At 55.7% G+C, this 24,081-nt stretch overlaps 2 protein-coding genes across 2 annotated transcripts; both read left to right on the top strand.

The window, feature by feature from the left end:
• The first annotated feature begins 897 nt into the window (after positions 1-897).
• CPLANE2 (ciliogenesis and planar polarity effector complex subunit 2) lies at positions 898-5,246 on the top strand. The gene is made up of 6 exons (XM_082679492.1): positions 898-955; positions 1,337-1,459; positions 2,988-3,140; positions 3,743-3,867; positions 4,167-4,303; positions 4,543-5,246. Exons 2-6 carry the CDS (start codon positions 1,348-1,350, stop codon positions 4,790-4,792), a joined length of 777 nt encoding a protein of 258 aa, XP_082535618.1. The 5' UTR covers positions 898-955; positions 1,337-1,347; the 3' UTR covers positions 4,793-5,246.
• Positions 5,247-6,179: 933 nt separating this feature from the next.
• LOC309835583 (anoctamin-7-like) lies at positions 6,180-20,207 on the top strand (the record flags this gene model as incomplete). Its single annotated transcript, XM_082675151.1, is given in 25 exon segments — positions 6,180-6,219; positions 8,344-8,511; positions 9,312-9,428; positions 9,949-10,061; positions 10,526-10,608; positions 10,703-10,835; positions 10,975-11,082; positions 11,721-11,831; positions 11,928-12,084; positions 12,556-12,695; positions 15,465-15,602; positions 15,712-15,810; positions 15,940-16,042; positions 16,310-16,383; positions 17,749-17,819; positions 18,320-18,463; positions 18,558-18,649; positions 18,652-18,734; positions 18,992-19,029; positions 19,031-19,070; positions 19,074-19,093; positions 19,410-19,500; positions 20,003-20,086; positions 20,089-20,139; positions 20,202-20,207. Coding segments are annotated over 25 exon segments (2,304 nt in total).
• Positions 20,208-24,081: the final 3,874 nt, after the last annotated feature.

The raw sequence follows: 24,081 nt of genomic DNA on the forward strand, positions 1-24,081 counted from the left end.
CAACGAAGACCCAACGCAGCCAAAAAAAAAAAAAGGGTAATAGACAACCTGTCAGTAATGACCCACTTTGCGTCCTGTCCAACTAATGGGCATTTACTGAGCACCCATCTTCTGGGTAACAGGCCTAATGCCCAGTGTTGGAACAGTGGAGAAGGGCTCATGGCCTCAGTGCTGAAACATCAGCTCCAGGAGGGCAGGGACTTCTTGTTGCCATTGTATTCCCAGCAGCTGGAACAGGCCAGGCATACAATAGGCGCTCAGTTATTATTTGTTGAATGAGTGACATCAATCAATCAATAAATGAGTGACTTTAAGACCTTGAGCAAGTCCGTTGACATCTCTCAGCAGCTTTTTCCCCATCTGTGAAGCCAGTGGTGTTTAATTCATATCGAGTTCCTGCCGAGCAGGAATAAGTAACAACAATAATAAGTAAACTTATTGAGCACTGCTATGGACCAGGCAGTGTTGTAAACCCTAGGAGGTAGTAGTATTTTACCTCCACTTTATGGAAGAGGAAACTGAGGAGCAAAGAGGCAGGGAAGGCTCCTGGAGAAGGGAGATTTGATCAAGTTTTGTAGGAAAGACTGGGGCTGGGACTGAGCAAAGTGAAGAGGATCCACGGCCCAGAGGGCAAGTCCCTGTCCAGGGTGTCTCTGAGCCGGGGTGGCTGCACACATAGGACCTACGTGGAACCCGGCAGCCTAACCCCGCCCCCCGCGTCTCCATGACAACAGCCTCCGCACATGCGCCTCAAGCACCGGAGCCTGGGCTGGCGGCTTGAGCCGAAGCCGGACGCAACCAGGGCGGAAGCTGGCTCGGCGGGCTGGGCGGCGGGAGCGCTGGGCGGGCTTTTAAAGGGGCGGTCTCCACCCGGGCCCATTCGCCCGCGGGGACTGCTGATGGTGAAGGCTGGGTGGGCTTGGGAGTCAGGATCCAGGAGGCAGAGGAGAAGCAGGTCTGTGTGACTCCCCCACCCCCCGGAGGTGACAAGGGAGCTAGGGACTGTGTAAATGCCCTCTGGGGCAATAATGGGATGGCTGTCCCCCAGGGAGCAATACGGAGGAGAAAGGACTATGGTTTTGCACCTTTTGGGTGATAAGAGGGGGACGGGGGTGTGTAACACCTCAGGATGTTGAAAGGGAGCTTGGATTCCAAAAATGTTAGTCGTAATAATGAGAAGGGTGGGGCTCCATAGTTGCTCCATCCTCCAAGGAGGGAGCTGGGGCTCCAGGGGAGAGTCTGAGGGCAGGTTAAGAGGCCTCACGGGTACAGCTTAGAACAGTTACCCTCTCCCATCCCCTACTCTCAGCATTCTACCATCTCCCCTCCCCGTCAGGTTGCCTAGCCATGGCCAGACTACCTGCCCCAGGCTCAGTGATTGTCCCAGACTGGCACGAGAGCGCCGAGGGCAAGGAGTACCTGGCCTGTATCCTGCGCAAGAACCGCCGGCGGGTGTTTGGTAAGTGCCCCCCTCCCCCAGCCTGTCACCTGCCATTCCCTGGGGAGAACAGTGTCCCCTGTGGTGGGGGGCGCGGAGCAGAGAAGCAGGGCAGTGAGGGCCTTTTCCACTGCACTTCTCAACCTTGGGGACCCCAGAAGCCCTATCCTGGGGTCCCCACCCCCAAACCTCCTTAGCGTTAATTCTGTCATCAGAGCCATGGAAACAGCCAAAACCCTGCCAGGAACCACTGTCACCAGAGAGGCTGTTGATTGAGGCCTCAGCTGGTGGTAGGCCCTCTGCTGGGCACTTTATACAATGGACTCCAATTTAACCTTCTCAACAGCACGTTGCAGACTTGTCCAAGATCCCCTAGTGAGTAGAGACAAGCCTCTTCCATATCCTGCTGTCTCCAGGGTAAGACACTCATGTTCCCCAGGATGAAGCTAACTCACGCAGGCAAGGTCAGCTGACAGGCCAGCAGAGGGGCCTGGCATCGGCTGCAGGAGTCCAGCTCTGGCCGGGAGAGACAAAACAGCAGAAGGCTTAAGACCAGAGAGTGACAGGCAACCCACAATTTAGGACTTTCAGGTCCTACACCTATAGATGGATCACAGTTTAGACTTTATTTTTTGCAAGCTTTAAATTAAAAACATTCAGGGCGGTCCAGTGGTTAGGACTTGGCGCTTTCACTTCTGTGGGCCTGGGTTCAGTCTCTGGTCAGGGAACTAAGATCCCACACGCTGCACGGTGGGATCAAAAAAGAAAGAATAAATAAATAAACATTCATAAATATCTCACTGTATTGGTTCTAAGGAGTTTATATTAATTAAGAATACTTTTGCTGGGCTTCCCTGGTGGCGCAGTGGTTGAGAGTCCGCCTGCTGATGCAGGGGACACGGGTTCGTGCCCCGGTCCGGGAAGATCCCACATGCTGCGGAAAGGCTGGGCCCGTGAGCCATGGCCGCTGAGCCTGCGCGTCCGGAGCCTGTGCTCCGCAATGGGAGAGGCCGCGACAGTGAGAGGCCCGCGTACTGCAAAAAAAAAAAAAAGAATACTTTTGCTGATATTTCTTCACTGAGGAGAGAATTAGGAAAAACCTTTCTTTTACCTGTGGGAAATCTAGGATATGTGATAGTATTAATAAAAACCATCTCAGGGAATTCCCTGGTTGTTCAGTGGTTAGGACTCAGTGCTTTCACTGCCGGGTCCTGGGTTTGATCCCTGGTTGGGGAACTAAGATCCCGCAAGCCGTGTGGTGCAGCAAAAAATAAAATAAAATAATAAAAATCATCTCATGCATCAAACTTTTTTGAAAAATGTTGTTATTTGGAGTAGGCACTGGCCCAGTTCACAGAGCACAGGTGTTCCCAGCAGAGCTTCTCCTCCGGGGATGCTGCTTGTATCCCAGGCCTCTGTCATGAGTGCTGTATAGGGAATGGTTGGTTGGCACTGAAGAAGCCCTGAGAGATGAGGTTGTACACCCAAAGTATGACGGGGCAAGTGCACGTTGACTCCCTGACCCCACCTGGATCCCTCCTTGCCCCAGGGCTGCTCGAGCGACCAGTGCTTTCCCCGCCTGTGGCCATTGACACCGCCCGCTACAAGATCTTTGTGTCTGGGAAGAGTGGTGTGGGCAAGACAGCGCTGGTGGCCAAGCTGGCTGGCCTGGAGGTGCCCGTGGTGCACCACGAGACCACTGGTGAGTCCCTCCTAGGAGGCCTTCCCTGGGGTGGAGAAAAGACTTGCCCTGGACCACATAAGCTGGGATTTGTAACCAGCCTTACCATTTACTCTGCAACCTTGGAAAGTCACTTCACCTCTCTGAGCCTACATTCGCTCCTTTGTCCAAAAGGGATAATAGTACCAACCCCTTGGGGTTGTGGTGGGGTTGGTGCTAGCGATAGTGGTGGTAACATGCCTAGCACTGAGCTGGCACAGGGTAGGTGCTCAGAAAACACCGATCTTCCTTTCTTGTTTCCTTCCACTGGATGCTGATTGACCATCATGTTGCAATATCTGAGACTATTCCGGGACCTTTGGCTTCCCCAGTGCACAAGAGGAAACTACTTTGTCATGGCTAGGGCTAGGGCTGCCTCTCCCTGGTAGACTGGAGGCTCCTCTGGGGAGGGCAGTTTCCCCCGTCGGACTGAGAATTCTCCCACGTCAGGGACTATGCCTTCCCCATCAGACTGAGGACCCATTAAGGTAGGGACATATCTCCTCTTCCTGTTCCTTCTGGGCCCCCTACTCCTCTCCACCTCTGCCTCCCCCATGCTGAGTGACTGACCCCGGCCTCCCCAGGCATCCAGACCACCGTGGTATTTTGGCCGGCCAAGCTGCAGGCCAGCGACCGTGTTGTCATGTTCCGCTTTGAGTTCTGGGACTGCGGGGAGTCTGCGCTCAAAAAGTTTGATCACATGCTGCCGGTGAGCAGGAAGGTGGGCCTGGGTGGGTCCAGGATGGGCTGGTTGCCTGAGGTGGGCTTCTGAGTACAGGCATCTGAGCCTGGCCTGCCTGGTCTGCAGGAGCCAGAAGTGGGCGTGAATGGACTGAGGATGCTGCCTGGGCGGGGAGACCTCTGCTCTGGGACCAGCCGCTCCCTGCTCTGGGCCGCAGTTTCCCAGTCTGTGAAAGGAGGGGTGGTGCTGAGACTTCTCAGGGCCCTGCAGCCCATAGGCTCTGGTTACAAGCCTCGCGTGAGCCGCTCATCAGCCTCTATCCCCAGGCTTGCCAGGAGAAAACAGATGCTTTCCTCTTCCTCTTCTCCTTCACTGACCGGGCCTCCTTTGAAGACCTCCCTGGACAGCTGGCCCGAGTAGCAGGCGAGGCCCCTGGTGCGGTCAGGATGGTCATCGGCTCCAAGTATCCTTTGGGTGGCCCCTAGGACTGTCAGAGGCCACACTTGGCAAGCCACGGAGCAAGGGTGTCAGGCAGCCTGCCTCTGCCCAGCTATGGGGTCCAGCCCCATGGGCTTTATCTTAAAGGCTGCAACAGGGCCTCCCCCAGACCCTGGGTGTTGGGGGCAAGGGAGGAGGGAGAAGGCTGGGTTTGATGGAGTGGTAAGCAGAGGTGCCCGGCCAGGCTCCTTGACCCTCCTCCAGATTTGACCAGTATATGCACACAGACGTGCCTGAGCGTGACCTCACAGCCTTCCGGCAGGCCTGGGAGCTGCCCCTCCTGCGGGTGAAGAGTGTGCCAGGACGACGGCTGGCAGATGGACGCACGCTGGATGGGCGGGCTGGGCTGGCCGACATTGCCCATGTGCTCAACGGCCTGGCAGAGCAGTTGTGGCACCAGGACCAGGTGGCAGCTGGCCTGCTCCCCAACCCCCCAGAGGACCCCCCCAGCTGAGGGGTGGTGGCATGATGAGTGGGCACTCCCCACCCTCAGTTGACCCAGAGCAGGACCCAGGGCCCAAGGCTGGGACAGGAATATTGATCTCATCCCGAGGGCTGGCCAGAGGGTCCTAGTCAGGGAGAATGGTGGCCTGAGAAGGCTCCCAGCCCCAGAGCACTTTCCTTGTGGAATTCTTGGCAGTGAAGTGGGGCACAAGGCTCGGTAGGGCAGCCATCTGAGGGCATCTGGCTGTCCACTGGCCTCCTCCCTCCGCCCTAGGAGTCTGGGTTTCTGGAAACGGAGGAACTGTATGCGCAAGGCCTGAGGGCTCAGGCATCCCCCAGCCTCCCCCTGCCCTTCCCGCTTCTGCAGCAGCCATGGAGTGTGACTGGGGAGAGGGGGTGCCTCAGCTGGGCCCTGGACCTCAGGTGACTTCAGTCAGAGCCTGTACGTGTTAGTTGAGGTAACACCATCTGCTGTACCAGGTAAACCCTGAACTCTCAGTGGCTTAACTTAATAGAAGTTTTTTTCTTTTTATGTCTCACCTCAGGTGGAAGTGAAGGTGGGTGGGGAGGCTCTGCTCTATACACTGATTCAGAGACCCAGCCTCTGACATCTTCAATGAGTTTCTTCCCAGTTTGTCCTGGGGCATCAACATCCCGTCAGCAGACGGGATGAGTGCAGGTGGAAGGTCCCCCAGCAGGTTTCTATGGACTTGGCCTAGGACAGTGTGCCTCATTTCTGCCCACATTCCATTGGCCAGCACCTAGTCACATGGTCACACAGAGCAGCAGGGGAAGTTGGGAAATGTAGTCCACCTGTGTGTCCAGGAGGCAAGCACGTCACTCTGGAATTCCTTTTTTTGACCATGAAGCTGTCAAGTTATGCTTAGGACAGGGGCCCTGCCAGCCTGGGGGAACCAGAAAGTATCACTGGACAGGGACTGGGCCAGGTGGGGGGTCAGGGCGTGAGCTGGCAGGAGGCCAGCAAGGACAGGAGCAGGAAGGTGAGTGACCTTGTGCCCTTGCCCCATCAGCCAGACACTAGTGAATGTGGGCTAGAGTTGTAGGCACCTGCGGGCAGGTGCCTACAAAATCGGCCTTTATACTTTCTTTCCCTCCCCGGTGACACCCTCTCCAGCCCCATAGATGGACCCCTGGGCAGAGAGCCGGCCTGAGTCTGACCCAGCTGGAAGGGCCCTGGATGCCCAGGTCAGCCAGCTGACCCTCAGAGCCCCCTCTCGAGAAAGCAGCTCTGAACACTCCACACTCACACGCATGATCATGTGCCCACACACACCAGTACTTGCCCTAAAATGCTGCCCCGCTTCTCCCTCCTGGCACACACAGGAGGCTCCTGCATGCTCTCCCTGGCTTACGCTCCTGGCTTACTGATGGCCTGCATGGCACTGCTCGTCAGTCTGTCCACCCTGTGCACTGCCTGTAGGTTTGTCAACCTTTCCAGGGCCTAAAGCATTGATTTTAGCACCTTCTTACCCCCAACTCAGGTTCAGAGCTGAGACCTGAGCTTAGCCCATGTCCCAGAGGAGGAATGTTGCTGGGCAGGACCCAGGCCTCACAGCCTGCACAGCCCACCGGCCGACTCCTGCTCCCGCGCCGCAGAGTGTCCCACCGCCGCCTTCAGCTCTGCTTTGGCCCATTTCCCTCTGGTCTTAGCTCCAGTAGACCTCACCCACCAGGCAGAGCAAGGCAGGACCCAGCAAAGGTGGCCTCTGGGCTGGAATGTGGCCTTCCAGCTATGGATACCCGTGTGTGTAGTGGGCACCAGCTACCCCACATCCCAGCCAGTTATCTCAGGCCTTAAAGCGTCAGCATCCTTCTTGGCCACCAGCTCAGCCAAGAGCCAGAGGCTGCTGTGGAGAAGTAACCTAGATCCTCCCCACAGCAGAGCGGGACACTGGTTGGCACTGGTTAGCACTGCTCCAGTCGGAGAATCGACCCCTCACACACTTTCACCCCAAACCAGGAGGTAAACAATTCCCTTCTCCCTGAGTAAGAACGAAGTGGGGACCACACCGGTGCTAAGACTTGGAGCCGGCCACCTGCCGTCCCAGCGCTGCCTTCTCAGCCCCTCAGAGCCCAGGCCCAGTGCCACTTTAGTATTTCATAGGCTATCCCCTTAGAGGCCTCCACCGAAGTACAGAGAACTGGAAGCACGAGGGAGGAGGGAGCTGCAGAGCCATAATTCTCCTAATAGCTGGTGGCTGTCCCCGCAGAGTGGACTCTGGGCAGGGTCGTGGAGAGCGAATGAGAAGAGAATGTGTGTGCGCACACACACACGGACTCAGGCCGGCTTTGTGGGCCTGGCACCTGAGCAGTCCACAGGGCTCTGCACTGGGGGGCCCACACCTGGTTTAATGCTCTGCTGTTGCCATCTTGAAATCCTTAATAATTTTTCAATAGTTTTCCACTGGACACCACCAATCATGTGGTAGGTCCTGCACAGGAGAGGGTCCAGACTCCAGATAAAGTTCCTCTCTCAGGGCCTTGGAGACAGAGGCCATCCTGTGGCCTGTCCGGAGGCCACCGGAAGTCGGGGAGTTGCCTTCTCCCCATTTTGGTGCCAGAAATTCCACTGTTAGGTTAAGCCTTACGACAGCTCAAAGGCAAATACCCTGCTGCTCCCTTTGTGGGCCCTGAGGCTACCTGGAGGGAAGGGGTGGTGACTGTGCCCCCAGGCTGGTTCAGGGGTGAGCCCTGACTTAGAGGGGATCCTTGGGAAGAGGGAAGCCATGTTTGCTCCTCCGGGCCCTAGAGCCCACAGACTTCAGGGCTCTAGAGGGAAGCTGGAGGGAGGAGGGACTAGCTTCTCCAGGGGTGGGGGTGTGTATGTGCTGCAGCCCAGCCCTGGTGCTGTTTGTCAGGACATCCCAGCCCCCTCTTCTTCCCTCCCCAAGCCCCTTTCCTACAGAGGGGGAGTGCTATGCTCCAAATGGTTGTGTCCCCCCAAGATGCATACACTGAAATCCTAGTCCACAGTGTGATGGTATTAGGGGCCTTTGGGAGTGGATTTGGTCATGAGGACAGAGCCCTCATGAATGGGATTAGTGCTCTAATAAGAGGGACCCCACAGAGCTGCCTAGCCCCTTCCACCATCTGAGGACACAGAGAAAAAGTGCTGGCTGCGAACAAGGAAGAGGGCCCTCTCCAGAACTGGGCTGTGATGATGATCTTGGACTCCCAGCCTCCAGAGCCACGAGAAATAAATTTCTGTTGTTCATAAGCTACCCGGTTTGTGGTTTTTTGTTATAGCCGTCCAATGGACTAAGATAGGGAGGCTGAGGCCAGAGAGGGTCAGGTGTTTCTCCAAGGTTGCAGAGCCATGGAGCAGCCCTGATGCCCTTAGCCTTCCGTACCCCTCTCCCCTGGACTGTCCCTTCCCCTCATCCCCCAATGGTGTCTTCTGGGTGCAGCCCCTCACATGATCCCATCTGGTCTTGCTTTTCCAACCAGAAGCCTGGGGCTGCCTGTAGGAGGGGAAATACGGTACTGGTGCCTGGCTCCCTCCTCCCTCTCCTCTTTTTCTCCTTCCCCCATCCTTCCCAGGCCACAGTGAGCTGGTAAGTGAAGCTCCTGCCTGCTGCCAGCCACCAGCCAAGCCCGGCCTTGTGGACAACAAGGAGAACCCCAGGCAAGTTGCCTGCTCCCAGGATGAGAAAGGAGATGCAGGAGCCAGATCTGCAAAGGCTGCTGGGCAGGCCTCCAGAGCCTTGGGTGAGTCCGGAATGGGGGTGGGACTCCCTGGTGCTGCCCTGGATCTCCTTACTCCCAGGGCAGCCTGGTGCCAGCCATGACACCACCCCCGGCCTCCACCCCGTGCCATGAAACAGACTTGGGGGAGCAGTGCCCAGAGGGTGGCATGGGGCTCAGGGCCCAAGACAAGTCAGAGCTGTGTGGAGGCAAATCCCCAGAGGCCCAAGCTGGGAGTAGGGGGGTGGGGGGGGCCCCTCCCTCCCTGTGACCTCAGACCTAGAGGCTGGGTCAGTGGGGGCGAGGTGAAGTGGGGAGAGTTGGTGTTCAATTCTATTCTAGAAAGAAGGGGTGTTTCCTGGGAGCAAAGGGGACCGACTGAGGCTTGGGGCCGTGGTCCAGAAGGAAGGTGAAGAGCTGTGACCTTGGGTTGGTCACTGTAATTCCTTTGTGTCATCTATAAAATGGAGAGAACAAGAGCACCCGCTCACTTCTTCTGAGTTGTAACAAGTAAATGCGTGTAAAATATTTAGCACTGGGCCAGGCAGTGAATTAAGGGCCCAGCAAACGTTGGCTACTGTCTTTGTCGCTGTTGTTACTTATGGTAGTGGTGGTGTTTCTGGGGCTGAGAGCGAGTGGAGAAGAGGGAGAAGGGTCGCAGATCGCGCCGACAGCGCCTCCACTGTTGCGCTTTATATTTAGCCAGCGGTGGGCGGGCGGGTGGGCGGAAGGAGGGGCGGCCCAGCTGGGCTGGTGGAGAAGTTCCTGGCACCTGCACCTGCGCCGGGGTCCTCTCACCCGCACTCCGGTCCTGTTGCGCCCAGGACGGCGATGGTGCCGAGGACAAGGACCGGAGGACGACCGTCTCTGCGCGTCCCGCTGCAGCATTTGTGTCCCAGACTCCGGAGGCAACATTTTCCGCGACTGGAAAACCGAAATCGGTGAGACTGGGGCCAGACAGGACTCTTACCCCCACTTCACCGCTTCACTCTGGCAGCCGGAGTAGCCCACCCACCGTCCCTCTCTTACAGGGAGGAAAGAGAGGTCTTACCTCCGCGAGGAATCCCGTGGCATCTCTGGTCCTTTTCTTGCAATGGGCAGTTCCTCCTTTGAGCTAAGCCCAGTCGCTCTTGCTGTGGCGCGAACTTTCCTCTTTTTTTTTTAATTTATTTATTTGGCTGTGCCGGGTCTTAGTTGTGACACGCGGACCTTCGTTGTCTCCTGCGGGATCTTTAGTTGCGACACGCGCTATCGAACCCGCGCCCCCTCATTGGGAGCGCGGAGTCTTAACCACTGACCGCTAGGGAAGTCCCACGAACTATTTCCTTTAATTTGGGCCTTAGTAGGACTGACAAACCCAGCCCCCAACTCCCCACCCAGGGTGGAAGTGGGGTAGGGTGGGGCAGACCGTTCCTAACTGCCCTTCTGCCCCCGCGATGGGACAGACTTCCTGCTCGTGAGGGAGGAGAAGCTGCGATCCCCGCGGCGGGCGTGGTGACAGCGACTCCTGCAAGCGGAGCTGGCGCGATAAGTTCCAGAGGAACCTGAGCGCGGCCGGGCTGCTCCTGGAGGAGGTGAGCGCGGCGCGGTCGGGCTGCGGGGGCTCAGTCCCCGAGGCCGAGCGCGGGCTTCCCTAACGAGCCTTGTGACCTGCGCAAGCGACTTCAGTACCTCATCTGTAAAATGGGCTTTACCGTAGCGTCAGCCCATAGAGGGGCTGTGATGATTAAACTGGCGAGCGTGCAAAGCGCTCAGCCCACGGCCTGCTCATTGGAGGTGCTCAGTAAATGGGAACCAGCAGCCACTACTCTATGACTCCGGCCTACTCAGCGTCTGCGTCTGTCTCCACGTTTGTAAAATGAGGGTGCTAGTTCCCCCCTCGTTTGAATTTCAAACGAGGAAACGCAAATCAAAGCGCTTTTGAAGGTGGCCAAGGGCCCGCGCGCGCAGAACGGGAACTGTCACTCCCAGGCGGGATCATGAGAGGTGGGGCTCCGGGCTCTGGCCCATCCGGAGACCCCGGCCCCCCAAGGAGTAGTGTCTCGCCAAGCGCCGCGCCCTCGCCGTGTACTTCGCCAAGCTGTGCGCCCTGGGAGCTGCTGGCAGAGGAACTGAGCCAGCGTGTGCCGCTGTAGGTGGGAGGGACGAGCCGGGGCGAGGTCAGCCCGGGGGCGGAGTCTTCCCAGGTACCGGTGACCCTGCCCTAGTCTTGCAGGCCCGACGTAACCCGGACTCGGACGGGGGGTGGGGGGAGCTACTGCGGCGCCTTCGCCTGCTGCAACCTCTGCAGCAACACGTGCCCAATAAGCCACTGGACTATCCGCCGCTCCAAGCTGGACTTGTCTCGGGTGGGCGGGGCCTCCCGCAGAGGGGAGGGGCGCCAGCCGCAGGCTTAGCCAAATCGAGGCTCCATTGCTCCTCCTTGCTTTGCCAGTGAGGCAACTCCTGCTTAACTCACTTTAGGTCTCAGGCTTGTCCTTTCCGCAGCCTGGGGTTCAGGCCGTGCCCGAGCGGCTCCCCGTCCCTGATTCCCACCCGTTCAATGCCCCTCAGATGCTCGCCTGGCTGCAAAACACCCAGCCCAGGCTGAGCTTTGTGGGGAGAAGGGCTCTCTGGTTTTAGCAGCTGGCACATTTTTTTTTAATAAATTTATTTTACTTATTTATTTTTGGCTGCGTTGGGTCTTCGTTGCTGCACGCGGGCTTTCTCTAGCAGCCGCCAGCGGGGGTTACTCTCCGTTGCGGTGCGCGGGCTTCTCGTTGCGGTGGCTTCTTTTGTTGCGGAGCACGGGCTCTAGGCGCGCGGGCTTCAGTAGTTGTGGCTCGCGGGCTCAGTAGATGTGACTCGCGGGCTCTAGAGCGCAGGCTGAGTAGTTGTGGCGCACGGGCTTAGTCGCTCCATGGCACGTGGGATCTTCCCCGGCCAGGGATCCAACCCGTGTCCCATGCATTTGGCAGGTGGATTCTTAACCACTGTGCCACCAGGGAAGTCCAGATGGCACGTTTTATCCCTGTGTCCCCAGCCTAGAGACTGCCCTCCCATCGTGTTAGGTCTCGCATTCGGCGGAGGGTTCAGCTTCTGACCCCTGCTCTGCTCACAGATTCCTGGGCAGGGCTTCCCATGGCTCCTACTTCTCCAGCACCCACAGGCACCAAGTGGTGAGACAACTGCCTGGGGAGAGTCCAGCTGGGACCTTACGGGGGCGGGGTTGATGCCAGAATTCTTTCTGGCAGGTGGCAGAGATCCTGGCCCGAACAATCTATGGGAAAGAGAAACGTGCAAAGATGGTCATGGCCCGTCTGCTGACCGAGGGAGTCTACACTGCAGCCTTCCCACTGCGTGAGGTAGAGATGACACAAACCCAGCTTTCTTCCACTGCAGGGGCATCAGGAGAAAATTCTGGGACTTCCCTGCAGCCCTCCCGCCTTTCCTCTCCCTAGGGCCCCTGTGATCTGCCCGGGTACCAGGTGCCTGGTGCAGACCTCAACCCTCCACAATTGCTGTATTCATACTGGGCCTGCTGGGGGTGCTGGCAAAAGTACCAGCCCCTGCACCACATACAGGAGGACTTTGGGGACAAGGCAGCTATCTACTTTGGTTGGTGCATCTGGTGTTGGGGGTGAGGGCTGGGAGCTGGGGTTGAGTACAGAGATGGAGGCTCATGAGCATTCCGTCCCCCCACATTCTGTCACCTACACAGCCTGGGTGCTGCTTTTGTGGGTACCCTGGTCTTTACCTCTGGCCTAGTTACCATGGGCACAAATGTACCAGTGTGATGACTGGGAGTGCTGGGGGGATGAGCTGCATGGGCTGGGTCAGCTGGCTGGTTGAGGATAGACCCTCCCGGGATGGGGTACCCTTTGCTCATAGGGAGGAGACCTGTGCGAGCAGGAGTTCCTTCCTCGTGTGCTCACTCTGTGATACTTGTGCCACATGGAATATTTCTGAGATCTGCCCCATGGCCAAGGTGAGCCAGGGAAGAGAGCAAGGGAATGGGTAGGTGTTTGGGGCCCAGCACCTCGGGCCTAGCTGCTGGGAAGGCGGTGCGCCCTCCCCCCTCCTCTGCAGATGGGCTCTTTGACCATCTGGGAACTGTGCTCTTTAGCATCTTCATGTGCTTCTGGGCCACGGCCTTCCTGGAGCACTGGAAGCACAAGGGTACCACCTTGGCCCACCACTGGGACTGCAGTGACTTCCAGGAAGAGGAGGTGACGCCCAGCTCAGCCCTCCAGGCCCAGAACTCTGCTTCCTGCAGTTCTCAGAGGCCATAAGGCATGCCGGGAACAGCTCGGACTCTGGAGTCCAGCATCCCAGGATCCAGATCTGACTCTTCCCTACAATTTTCCTGGGTCACTTTCCCACCCTCCCCTGACATCAGGATGATACAAGGTTTGGTGAAGTTAAATACTAGAGGCATTTAGAGGCTCAAAGAGAAACTCTTCCTGAAACAGGGAAGAAGGAGAGAAGCGTTCCACTCACCTACCCATCTAGCCATCCACCTGTCCATCCAAACATCTAATCATTGATCCTGAATCTGTTTGCTTTTCTCCGTCTCCACTGCCACCCTCACTTTCCCCACCCCCTAGCCCCAGTCCAAACCACAATTCTCTCTTACCTGAACCCCTGCAGTAGCCTCCCAATATATCTCTCTGCTCTTATGTTTGCCCCCATTCAATCCATTCCCAGCTGCCAGGGCAATCTTTTCTTTTTTTTTTTTTTTCTGTACGCGGACCTCTCACTGCTGTGGCCTCTCCTGCTGTGGAGCACAGGCTCCGGACGCGCAGGCTCAGCGGCCATGGCTCACGGGCACAGCCGCTCCGCGGCATGTGGGATCTTCCTGGACAGGGGCACGAACCCGTGTCCCCTGCATCAGCAGGCGGACTCTCAACCACTGCACCACCAGGGAAGCCCCTGGCGCAATCTTTTGAAGATACGAATCACATCCTGAATTATCCTACTCAAAGCGTTCTAGTGGGTTCTCATATGCACTTGGAAAACTATCTAAGCCCCTCACAGCAGCCCACAACCCTGTGTGATCTGGCTTCTGCCTAGTTCTCCTCCACTGCCTCCACTGGCTCCCTGCTGTTTCTTGAATAGGACAGGGTTATTTCCACCCCAGAGCCTTGGCACTGGCTGTTCGCTGCTAGAATCTTCTTCCAGACTTTATATGGCCTGCTTTTTGTCATTCATATCTTGACTTAAATGTCACCCTTTTAAAGAGGACTTTCTTGGGAATTCCCTGATGGCCAGTGGTTAGGACTCTGCACTCTCACTGCCAAGGGCCTGGGTTCAATCCCTGGTCGGGGAACTAAAACCCCACAAGCTGCGAGGGGGTGGCCAAAATAAATAAATAAATAAAAATAAAGAGGCCTTCCTTGATCACCCAGTCTGAAGAGGCTCCCTATCACTGTTTTAATCACATCACAGCATTTATCACTACATTTTCTTGTTTGTTGTTTTTTGTCTGTCCTCTGCCACTGGAATGTGAGCTCCAGAGACCTTGTATGTGACGTTGCTGTCTCCCTAGGGCCCAGAACAGTCCCTAGCATATAGAAAGTGCTCATTAAACATTTGATGGGTGAATCTGTGAATCACAAATCTATCTCTCCACCTATCCATCTGTCCAGATATCCATAATGTAATCCATCCAACAGTTAGGGTTGACAAGAAGATAGAAACGAGACTAGTTATTTCAACAGAGAGGATTTAATATAAGGTATTGATTGGTTAAACAGGTTCTGGAGGACTGAAAAAGCAGGAAGGAAAAACTGAAGTAACGAAGTCATTGTGAACGGCACCTCTTTTTTTTTTTTTTAAGATGTTGGGGGTAGGAGTTTATTAATTTATTTATTTTTGCTGTGTTGTGTCTTTGTTTCTGTGTGAGGGCTTTCTCTAGCTGTGGCGAGCAGGGGCCACTCTTCATCGCGGTGCGTGGGCCTCTCACTATCGTGGCCTCTCTTATTGCAGAGCACAGACTCCAGACGCGCAGGCTCAGTAGTTGTGGCTCATGGGCCTAGTTGCTCCGCGACATGTGGGATCTTCCCAGACCAGGGCTCGAACCCGTGTCCCCTGCATTAGCAGGCGGATTCTCAACCACTGCACCACCAGGGAAGCCCCCGGCACCTCTTAGAGCAGTGAATTATACAACTCATGTGACTCAAAGAGTGACCCTGCCTCTGCACAGTCTCCTCCCCAACCCCTGCCGTGCTTCCCCTTCATTTTCTCATTACTTAGCACCTGTTTGTCTTTTAGGTCCTAGCTAAAATGTCATTTCCTCTGAGTGACCATCCCTGAAGACCAGTTTTCCTTCATAAGAGTTATTCACAAGTACATATTTGTGTTCATTTATCTAATGTCCGTCTCCCCAACTAGACTGTAAACTCTGTTAGGACTTAGATTTTGTCCAGTTTGTTCATCATGTCATATCCAGTATCTACTGCAGAGTGTATGTGGTCGGTTAATAGTTATTGAATAACTAATACATTATCTATTCATCCACACATCCATCCATCTACCCATCCATCCTCATGTCCATCGTCCATCCAACCACACCCTCGTGTCCTCCTCCGCCTAGCCATCCATCCATACATGCACCCATCTGCCCGTCTACCCACACATCTGTGCATTCACTTATAGAGATTTGCCTGTCTAGTTTGCCCACCCACCTGTCCACCTACTGCCACCCGTCCTTCAGACTATCCAGCCCTCTCCTACACGTGCATCCATTTGTTGTTTACTTCTCTGTTTACTCACCCACCCATCCACCCATCCATCCATCCATCCATCCATCCACAGGCTCTTAGCCAGGCCTTAGGGAAAAAAGGCCCTGCAGAAACAAAAATGAATCAGACCTCATTCCTGCATTTCCAGAGCTCCCTGTGCAAACAGGAAAAGGCAGGAGGCTTCCCCCACCCCAGGGTCATGACACCCAGACCCTTGGGCCCTGGGATGTACATTTCTGTTGCCCCCTCTGATAGGAGTGCCCACATCCAGAGTTTGCTGCCCTGGCCCCACAGATGGCCCAGAACCCAGTGACAGGCCTGAAGGAGCCCTACTTCCCACCCCACACCCGTCTTCCCCGCCTACTCACCAGCTCTGCAGCCATCCTCATCATGGTGAGGGGGCATTGGGCCCTTGCTCTGGAAGGACTGTGCCCTCCGGGATGCGCTGGTGCCCTGGTGAACCTGCCTTCCAGCTCTGACAGCTCTCCCTGCTGGCCCCCAGCTCTGTGTGTTGATGATTTTCCTGGTGTCTGTCATCATTTACTGTGGCATCATCAGCATTGCAATGTTCCACACGGCCAACTCTGTGCTCATGACCCAGGTGAGTGCCCCTTGGAGCAATGGAGGGTGGGACCACTGTTCCAGACTCTGGGCACAACGGGGGCATCCTCAAGTTCCTTCTGCCTCTCCACGTGGCTGGGCTCAAGGTGATAGCCATCACGCTGCCTAGGCTGGTAATGTTGCCGACATCGGCAGCACTGTGCCCTACCTGGTACTAATCCTCCTCCTGGGCCAGATCTACACCTCACTGGCTGAGCAGCTCACCAGGTGGGATGAGTAAGGGCAGGAGATCGCAGGGGTGTCCTGGCATCACTTGGGAACTGTGAGCCCTGAGGCAGGGCTCCGTGCATCTCAGAGCCTGCAGCTCCCACCTTGGTGTCCCCAGCCTGCTCAGCCAACCTCAGATGAAGGTGGCCAGGGGGGCATGGTTGGCCTTAGGGGAAGGTGGATTGGGGACAGAAGCATATGAGCTGACCCAATGGGCTGGGCCTGCCCCCTTACACTCAATAAAACTCTGACCAGCTCTGCCTTTTTCCCAGAGATGCACAGAGCCCAGACCCTCCATGAAGATGCCTTCACTTTTAAAGTCTTCATCTTCCAGTTTGTCAATTTCTCTCCTCTCCTTTCTTTTTTTGTTTTTCTTGGCCACGCCACACAGCATGCTGGATCTTCCCCAACCAGGGATAGAACCCATGTCCTCTGCACTGGGAGTGCAGAGCCTTAACCACTGGACCGCCAGGGGAGTCCATCTACTCCTCTCCCTTCTTTGTGGCATTCTTCAAAGGCAGGTGAGGACTCTCCCACCCACCCCCACCAAGGCTGTCGACTCTCAGATGATTTGCCAGCAGAGTGGCAGCATCCTTGAGCCTCTAGATTTGTCTCTACCAAGGTCTTGACCTTGAAGTTGGTCCTTGATTTCCCTGGACTTCAATTTTTTAAAAAACATGTTTATTTATTTAGGTTGTGCTGGGTCTTAGTTGTGGCAGGCAGGCTTCTTAGTTGTGGCTCGCAGGCTCCTTAGTTGTAGCATGTGAACTCTTAGTTGTGGCATGCACGTGGGATCTAGTTCCCTGACCAGGGATCGAACCTGGGCCCTCTGCATTGGGAGCATGGAGTCTGAACCGTTGCCCCAAGGAAATCCCTGGGCTTCAATTTTCTCAACTGTAATATTCCAGTGCATCATTGGGTAAATGTGAAACTCGAACACCTGCATTCATTCATTCACTCAACCTCCCATTGCTGACATTTGGCTTCATCACCATCTTTGTGGTCGCCTTTCCACTGAGCAGTCTGGACTGGATGCTGGGGACACAGAAATGAACCAGAGCTGGGCCTTCCCTCTAGGAGCTTCCAGTTTTTAACAAGGATGGGTCAGGAGTCCTCAAGGGCTAGACTCCCAGGAGGTGGTGTTACTGTGTAATTGCCATTGTCATTTGGCAGGAATGGGAGGGAGAATCACCAAAAGAACCACCCCTCCCCCCACCAGCAGCATGACTCCCTCTTCCTGGGCCAGAAATACCCAATTGACTTCTTATGGGTTGAGCAGTAGATATGGGCCATGGTCCCAACAGGCCTTGGGAACATAGCCTAGTTGGGGGCGGTGGGACAAGGCCTCCCAGCAGCCCGGTCACCAGAGTTATCTCTCAGTGGGTGGGCAGGGAGAGAGGTCAGCCTCAGCGTGGAGTTTAGCTGTGGCCTGGCTCCAGAAGGGGTGGGCACATTGCCAACAGATGCGGTAGGTCTACAGGTTTGTGGGATACCCTGGTGAGCACGGCAGGCTGCTTGGCATGTGGAACGAGGACGTGAGTATCCTTAGAGAGCCAGCTCTTGCGGGACGGCGGGGGGCATCACACCCTCAGGCCTGGCAGGGCAGGATCTGCCTCTGGGGCCTCCAAGGAGTAGGGGGCCAGCCCCTAAGCCCTGAGTAAGGTGCTGTGTGTCTGCCAATCACAGTGAGCCTGGAGGCTGACTTCTCGAGCTTGCTCAACAGCTCTTCATCATCACAGTGGGCAAACAGCTGGTCAGCAATGTGCAGGAGTTCGTTGTGCTGTGAGCGCAGGGGATGATCTGGGGGTTGGGCCTAGTCAGGCTGGGGCAGGGGACCTTTATGAGAGCAAAGCAGAAACCACCCCCCACCATGGGGGTCAGGACCCTGGAACATAAGTCCTAGTTCTGCCTCCTGTAAGCTCTGGCTTTGCTTCTAAGCTTCAGTTTGCTCACCTGTACAATGGGGACAATAATACCTCTCCAAGAGAGTTGAGTGGATTAAATGATATGCTGAACAGGAAAGAGGAGGGCTTTCTATTAGCATTTTAGATTGGGGAAGGGCTTTCAGAGACCGAGGATGGCCATGTAGGAAGCACAGAGTTTAAGAGCCCTGGACTCTGGAGTCTAACAAACAGGACTTGAGCTCTGGTTGCACCATTTACAACTTGGGGAGCCTTGGGCCAGGTCTCTGAGTCTCCATTTCCTCCTCTGTAAAGTGTGAATTATCATGGTGCCTATCTTTAAGGGAGTGGGAGGATAGAAATGGCATTGTCTGGTCCCAGGAAGCTGAAGACCTGGCGGCAGAAGACACACCTGGCCGGGCTGCAGGACACCCAGATCAGGCAGGAGCAGCGGCGCTGGGAGGAGGACTGTGAGCTCATTGAGTTCAAGGGCCAGTTTGATGAATACCTGGAGATGGGTGAGCAGTGGCCCAGCAGTACCAGGCCCAGCAGGGTTCCTGGGGGCCTGGCCCAGCAGGGGAGGTGACCCCAGGCCTGACACTCCCCAACTCCAGTCTAGGTTCATCACCATCTTCGTGGCAGCCTTCCCACCGGCACCCCTATTTGCTCTGCTCAACAACTGGGTGGAGATCCGACCGGACACCCAGAAGTTCTGTGTGAGTACTGGTGGCTGGCGGCTGAGCGGACCCGGCTGCTCCTGCTTGAAGCCATTGCCTACCTTTCTGTCATCGTGAATGTGAGGAGAGGGGGGTAAGGAGGGAAATACAGGGTCAGAGGGGAAAATGAAGATCAGAGACTGGGAGGAGGCTCGGGAATAGGGAAATGGGGGCTGAGGGTGGAAATCAGGGTGAGAGATTGGGAAATAGGGGCAGAAGGCTAGGATCCTCGGGCACAGGCTCCTGCCTGCGGGAGTGGGGCTGGACCTGGGCGGGGATGAGTTAGGAGACTGGGCCCTGAAAGGCGGGACGGCCTTCCTGTGAAGCCCCCTTGCAGGCTTTCCTCATGGCCTTCACCTCGGACTTCCTGCCACGTCAACTTCATGCTGGCGCCCACACCCCCTGCTTACCTTGCCTAGGTCAACCACACGCCCTGCAGGTGGGAGAACGACCGGCCGGGGCTGAACGCGGTGGGGCGGGGCGTGCTTGGGAGGGGCGGGGCCCTGAGTCTGCGGACCCGCTGGGCCTGGCTGGGGGCGGGGTGCTGAATCTGGAGGCGGGGCAGTGAGCTTGTGGGAGGGGTGGGGCGGGGCCTAACTGGGAGGGCAGGAAGCTGAGTCTAGGGGGCGGCTAGAGGGCAGAGCTGGCTGAGGGTACTGCTAACCTGGCAGGGCCAGGCTCTAGGGTGGGGAGGGGTGGGAGTGCCGGTCGCGGAGTCGAGAACCTCGCGGGACCCCGCGCCCTCCTCAACCCAGGTACAAGGGCTTTCGCGACGCTCAGAGGAATCTCACCCTCTTCTACTGGAAGCTGCTGGCTGTGCGTCTGGGCTTCATCATCGCCTTCGAGGTAGGCTCAGCCATCTGTGCGTCGGACGGACCCGGGTCCAAGTTCAGGCTGTGCGGCTGACTGGCTGTAAACGGGGTATATTACAGAATAGGATCTACTTCATAGGATCGCTCTGAAGATTCAGTGGCAAGTACTTGCACAGCATAGTGGGTGCGCAGTGAATTAATGTCACGACTACTACTATTATTGTCTCTTGGCAACAGCCCTGGAGCTCCTTCCAGCTTTGCTCAAGATCCTCTTTCTCTAGCTCTGATTCTAACAGGGTCCCTAGTGTTAAGGGGTTCGAATTATACCTCCCTGTCTTTGGGCAAATGAGGACCTCTTTATGCTTCGGTTTCTTTACAGGTAAAACAGGGGAAGTAATTTACTCACCTCCTAGAGTTGTGAGGATTAACTGAATGAATACCCGGAAACCCTCAGAATAGTGCCTTGCACTTAGTAAACGCTCGGCAGATTAAGATTGCTAAAGCAGTCCTTCTCTTTGGCCCCTCCTTCTCCCCAGCACGTGGTGTTCTTCCTGGGCCTCATCGCCTGGCTCGTGCCCGACGTGCCAGCCGCCCTGGCTACCAAGATAAAGCGCGAGCGTTAAGTTACCTGGCCAAGCAGGCGCTGGAGGACGACAGGGAGGCGCTACTTTCGGTTAGCACCGCCCACGGACCCTGGCCCCACCCCTCTGACCGCGCCCCTATGCCTGCCCCCAGGCCTAGGCTCTGCTTTCTTGCCCCGCCCTCTTGTTTGGCCTCGCCCAGGGGGAGGATTGGCCGCTTGCCCTCAAATTTTCGCCTGGCCTCCCTCTTCATCCAGCTCCGCGCACGCCACGCCCCTTCTTTTACACTGTTTCCACCACTGTCGCTTCTGCTCTGGACGGCCCTCCTGCTCAGCCTGACCTAGCCTTGCTTTCCGTCCACTGCAGCAAGGGCGCTGTTCCCAGAGCCCAGGACGTAGGGTCGAGTGAGGAGAGACTGCCCTTCCAAGACCCTAGTTCCCCCAGGATCCTCCCTCCTTTGGGGTCCTCTGCTTCCAGCTAGGGGTCTGGGCAGTACCCTGGCCAGCGGCCCCAAGGTCGGCCCTGGAGTTGGGATGAGAGGGCTGGGGTTCTCTGAAGACCCCTAGTCCTGCATTGCCTCCCTCTTCATGTTTCCAGTGTCCTGCTCTATGTGCAACGCTGACAATAATCCTCTCTGCGCCCCAGCGTGCCACCTCTCCATGGACATCTGGTCCCCAACCACTCTGTGCAGTGTCTCCTCATTATGTGACTGTGCTCTGGGGGGCGAAGTGGATATGAAGGAGTGAAGGGACCTAACCTCTCTGAACTGAATGGTCAGCAGTTGGTAAGGGAGAGCTCATTAGGGTCTGGGCGTGGACCTCCTGCCCTGTATGCTCATCAAGACCTGTAGTGTGTCAATAGTAATGAAAGTGTCTATAGTTAGGTCAGCTGAGACACCTCCCAATGGACTTCCACACACTTTTCACCAGATCCTCCGCAAAGCCTGGTGAGACAGTACTGGGCAGTAGTTAAGGGCACAGATTGGTGGTGGAGTCACAGACCTGGGTCTGAATATGAATTCTGACTTTTATTTGCTGTGTGACCTTGGGCAAGTTCAATTTCATCATTTGTAAGGTAGGGACTTCATAGAACTGATGAGAGATTTAAATGGGATAATGTACTTAACATGTACAAGTCTCATGTCCTCATCTGGTAAGTAGGAGCAGTAACAGTATCTGTCTGGGTTGTGGTGGATATTAAATGATTATTTATGTGAAGTGCTCAGAACAGTGCCTGGCACACAGTGAGTGTACAATAAGAGTTGTTAAGCAACGTGAGTATTAGTATTTGTATACATCTTCATATTAAGTGTCTGGCAATTACCAATTGCTCAAATAAATGGCATGCGAAGGGGATTCCCTGTGGTCCATTAGGACTCCGGCGCTTTCACTGCCAGGGCGGGGGGTTCAATTACTGGTTGGGGAACTAAGATTCCACAAGGCTCACTGCGTGGCCAAAAAAAAAAAAAAGAAGGCATGCAAAGATTGCATACCACTGGGCTATTTGAATTTTTTTTTAACATCTTTATTGGAGTATAATTGCATTACAATGGTGTGTTAGTTTCTGCTGTATCACAAAGTGAATCATCTATATGTATACATATATCCCCTATCCCCTCCCTCTTGCGTCTCCCTCCCACCCTCCCTATCCCACCCCTCTAGGTGGTCACAAAGCACAGAGCTGATCTCCCTGTGCTATGTGGCTGCTTCCCACTAGCAATTTTACATTTGGTAGTGTATATATGTCCATGCCGCTCTCACTTCGTCCCAGTTTACCCTTCCCCCTTCCCGTGTCCTCAAGTCCATTCTCTACATCTGCGTCTTTATTCCTGACCTGCCCCTAGGTTTTTCAGAACCTCTTTTTTTTTTAGATTCCATATATATGTGTTAGCATACGGTATTTATTTTTCTCTTTCTGACTTACTTCACTCTGTATGACAGACTCTAAGTCCATCCACCTCACTACAAATAACTCAATTTCGTTTCCTTTTATGGCTGAGTAATATTCCATTGTATATATGTGCCACATCTTCTTTATCCATTCGGGACATTGAATTGGTTTTTTGAGGGCTCATTCAGTGTGGACTAGAGCCTGGGAAGTCTGGTGGAGGAGGCTGTTGGAGATGGTGAGGGTGGGTCATTACAGGTAGCAGGGGAGGACAGATCATTCATGAGGAGCTGTGATGCTGGGAGGATGGCCAGGATGGTGCCAGGTGTGTCACATCACTGGTTTTCACGATTTCCGTCTCCCAACCATAGAGATGAGTGATCCCTTTATAGATGCTGTAGCAGGCTCAGAGAGGATCAACACACTGCAGAGTTCTCAGGATCCCTGAGGGGACCAAGGCTTGGGAGTTTCTCTGCAAAACTCCCAGGATGCTCCCCAGCCCCAAGAAGCCCCCTGAGCACATCTCACATTTGGGAAGCTCCAGAAGAGGGGTGACCTGTCTGTCCCCTGGGAGGAAAAGCAGTGCCTCCCCCATCTTTAGGATGTCGGTTTGGGGTCCTTCAGAGCCTCTCCTGGGCATAGGACTCCCATTGTTCCAGCCCCCCTCTTGTACCTCAGACTGGCCAAACCGGTTCTGGGAAAGGGGGGCGGGGAGCAGGCACGTTGAGACAGCCGCCTGCCCGCCCGCGAGGTTCCCTCCGCCCTTGCCTCCCCTTCTCCCTGCCCCACACAATACCCGGGAGCTTGCATTGCCTGGCTCAGGGGCCATGCTGACATCGCCCCCTGAGGACCCGGCTGCATCCCCAGAGCTCTCAGGGTGTCCTGGAGCCCTGGACCGTGCTGGAGGCTGGACGGAGCTCCCTGGCTGAGGTAGGGCCCCACCTGGCTGCCAGCAACCCCTTCCTCCTCCCGCCAGTCTTCCCAAGCGAGTCCTTTGTGCAGCCTGCCTGGCCTCTGATCCTGGCTCCCACACACTTAAGGCCTCTTGGGGCTCCACAGCCTGCTTGGCCTGGATTCCCTTTCCAGTCATGACCTCCCACTTGGCCTTGTCCCTTAAGGAGAAGAGGGGCCCTGGCAGGGCCCTACTCCTCAGGCAGCAGGGCAGGGGGCACCAGGGAGGGGGAAGGGAAAAGCTGGGCACAGGAGGTCAGAGATGCTTTCTCCGGACCATAGTAGTGTCCAGGGACCTTCCCTGCCAGCCTTACCAAGTGGGCCCATTGTCCATGTGATTAGCAGTGCCCACTGGATGGGACACTTTCTGGCCCTGCCCATCCTTCTCAGCCTGCAGAGATACTCACGATGACCAAAGTTTCCTAGGTGGGGTGGCTGAGAGGGGCCCTAGGGGCTGCTCTACAGATGGGCACACTCAGGCCCAGGCCCAGGCTATGATTTGCCTAAGGCCAGTGTCAACGCAGGGCCTTGAACGTTGGCAGGGGTTTTCCCCTGTGGGTTCCAGAATGACCCTTGCCTAGTGGGCACTAGAGTATCCCGTGACAATGTCTTGGGCAGGTAATGTCCCTCTGTTACCTGGGGCCAGTCTCTTCCTGAGGTTTTTTTTTTTTTCTTCTTCTAGCAGGGATAAGCTATAAACACTATGAACATAGTTCTGCCCCTCCTTGGTCCCCAGCATTGAGGCTGAGTGGACAACATCCATGGAAGGCCACAGGGCTGGCATCCTGGCTAGATGGGTCATTCTCATTGTCCCTTGGCCTGGACGGAGGTGGAGGCTGACCCACTCCTGACTTCCTCCCTAGGGACCTGCCTCCAGCCTTGTGGCCCCTGAGGAAGCCTTACACGCCCCCTCCATTTACTCAGCCTTCTCCTCTGAGGCTTTAATAGGGGGTGCTCCTTGGAATTCCCTGGTGGTCCAGTGGTTAGGACTCTGCGCTTCCATGACAGGGGGCACAGGTTCGATCCCTGGTCAGGGAACTAAGATCTCGCATGCCGCGTGGCATGGCCAAAAAAAGAAATTTTTTTAAAAATTGGGGGTGCGGGCTTCCCTGGTGGCGCAGTGGTTGAGAGTCTGCCTGCCAATGCGGGGGACACAGGTTCATGCCCCGGTCCGGGAAGATCCCCACATGCCGCAG

Source organism: Grampus griseus (genome assembly GCF_964374135.1).
Source record: "Grampus griseus genome assembly, chromosome: 1".
Taxonomy (NCBI): domain Eukaryota; kingdom Metazoa; phylum Chordata; class Mammalia; order Artiodactyla; family Delphinidae; genus Grampus; species Grampus griseus.

Excerpts from the sequence above, each read along its gene's own strand:
- CPLANE2 (XM_082679492.1), top strand. The coding sequence starts at position 1,348 with ATGGCCAGACTACCTGCCCCAGGCTCAGTGATTGTCCCAGACTGGCAC. Across the intron at positions 3,141-3,742 it reads GGTGCACCACGAGACCACTG|GCATCCAGACCACCGTGGTA; the intron begins GTGAGTCCCTCC and ends CGGCCTCCCCAG. Across the intron at positions 4,304-4,542 it reads AGGATGGTCATCGGCTCCAA|ATTTGACCAGTATATGCACA; the intron begins GTATCCTTTGGG and ends ACCCTCCTCCAG.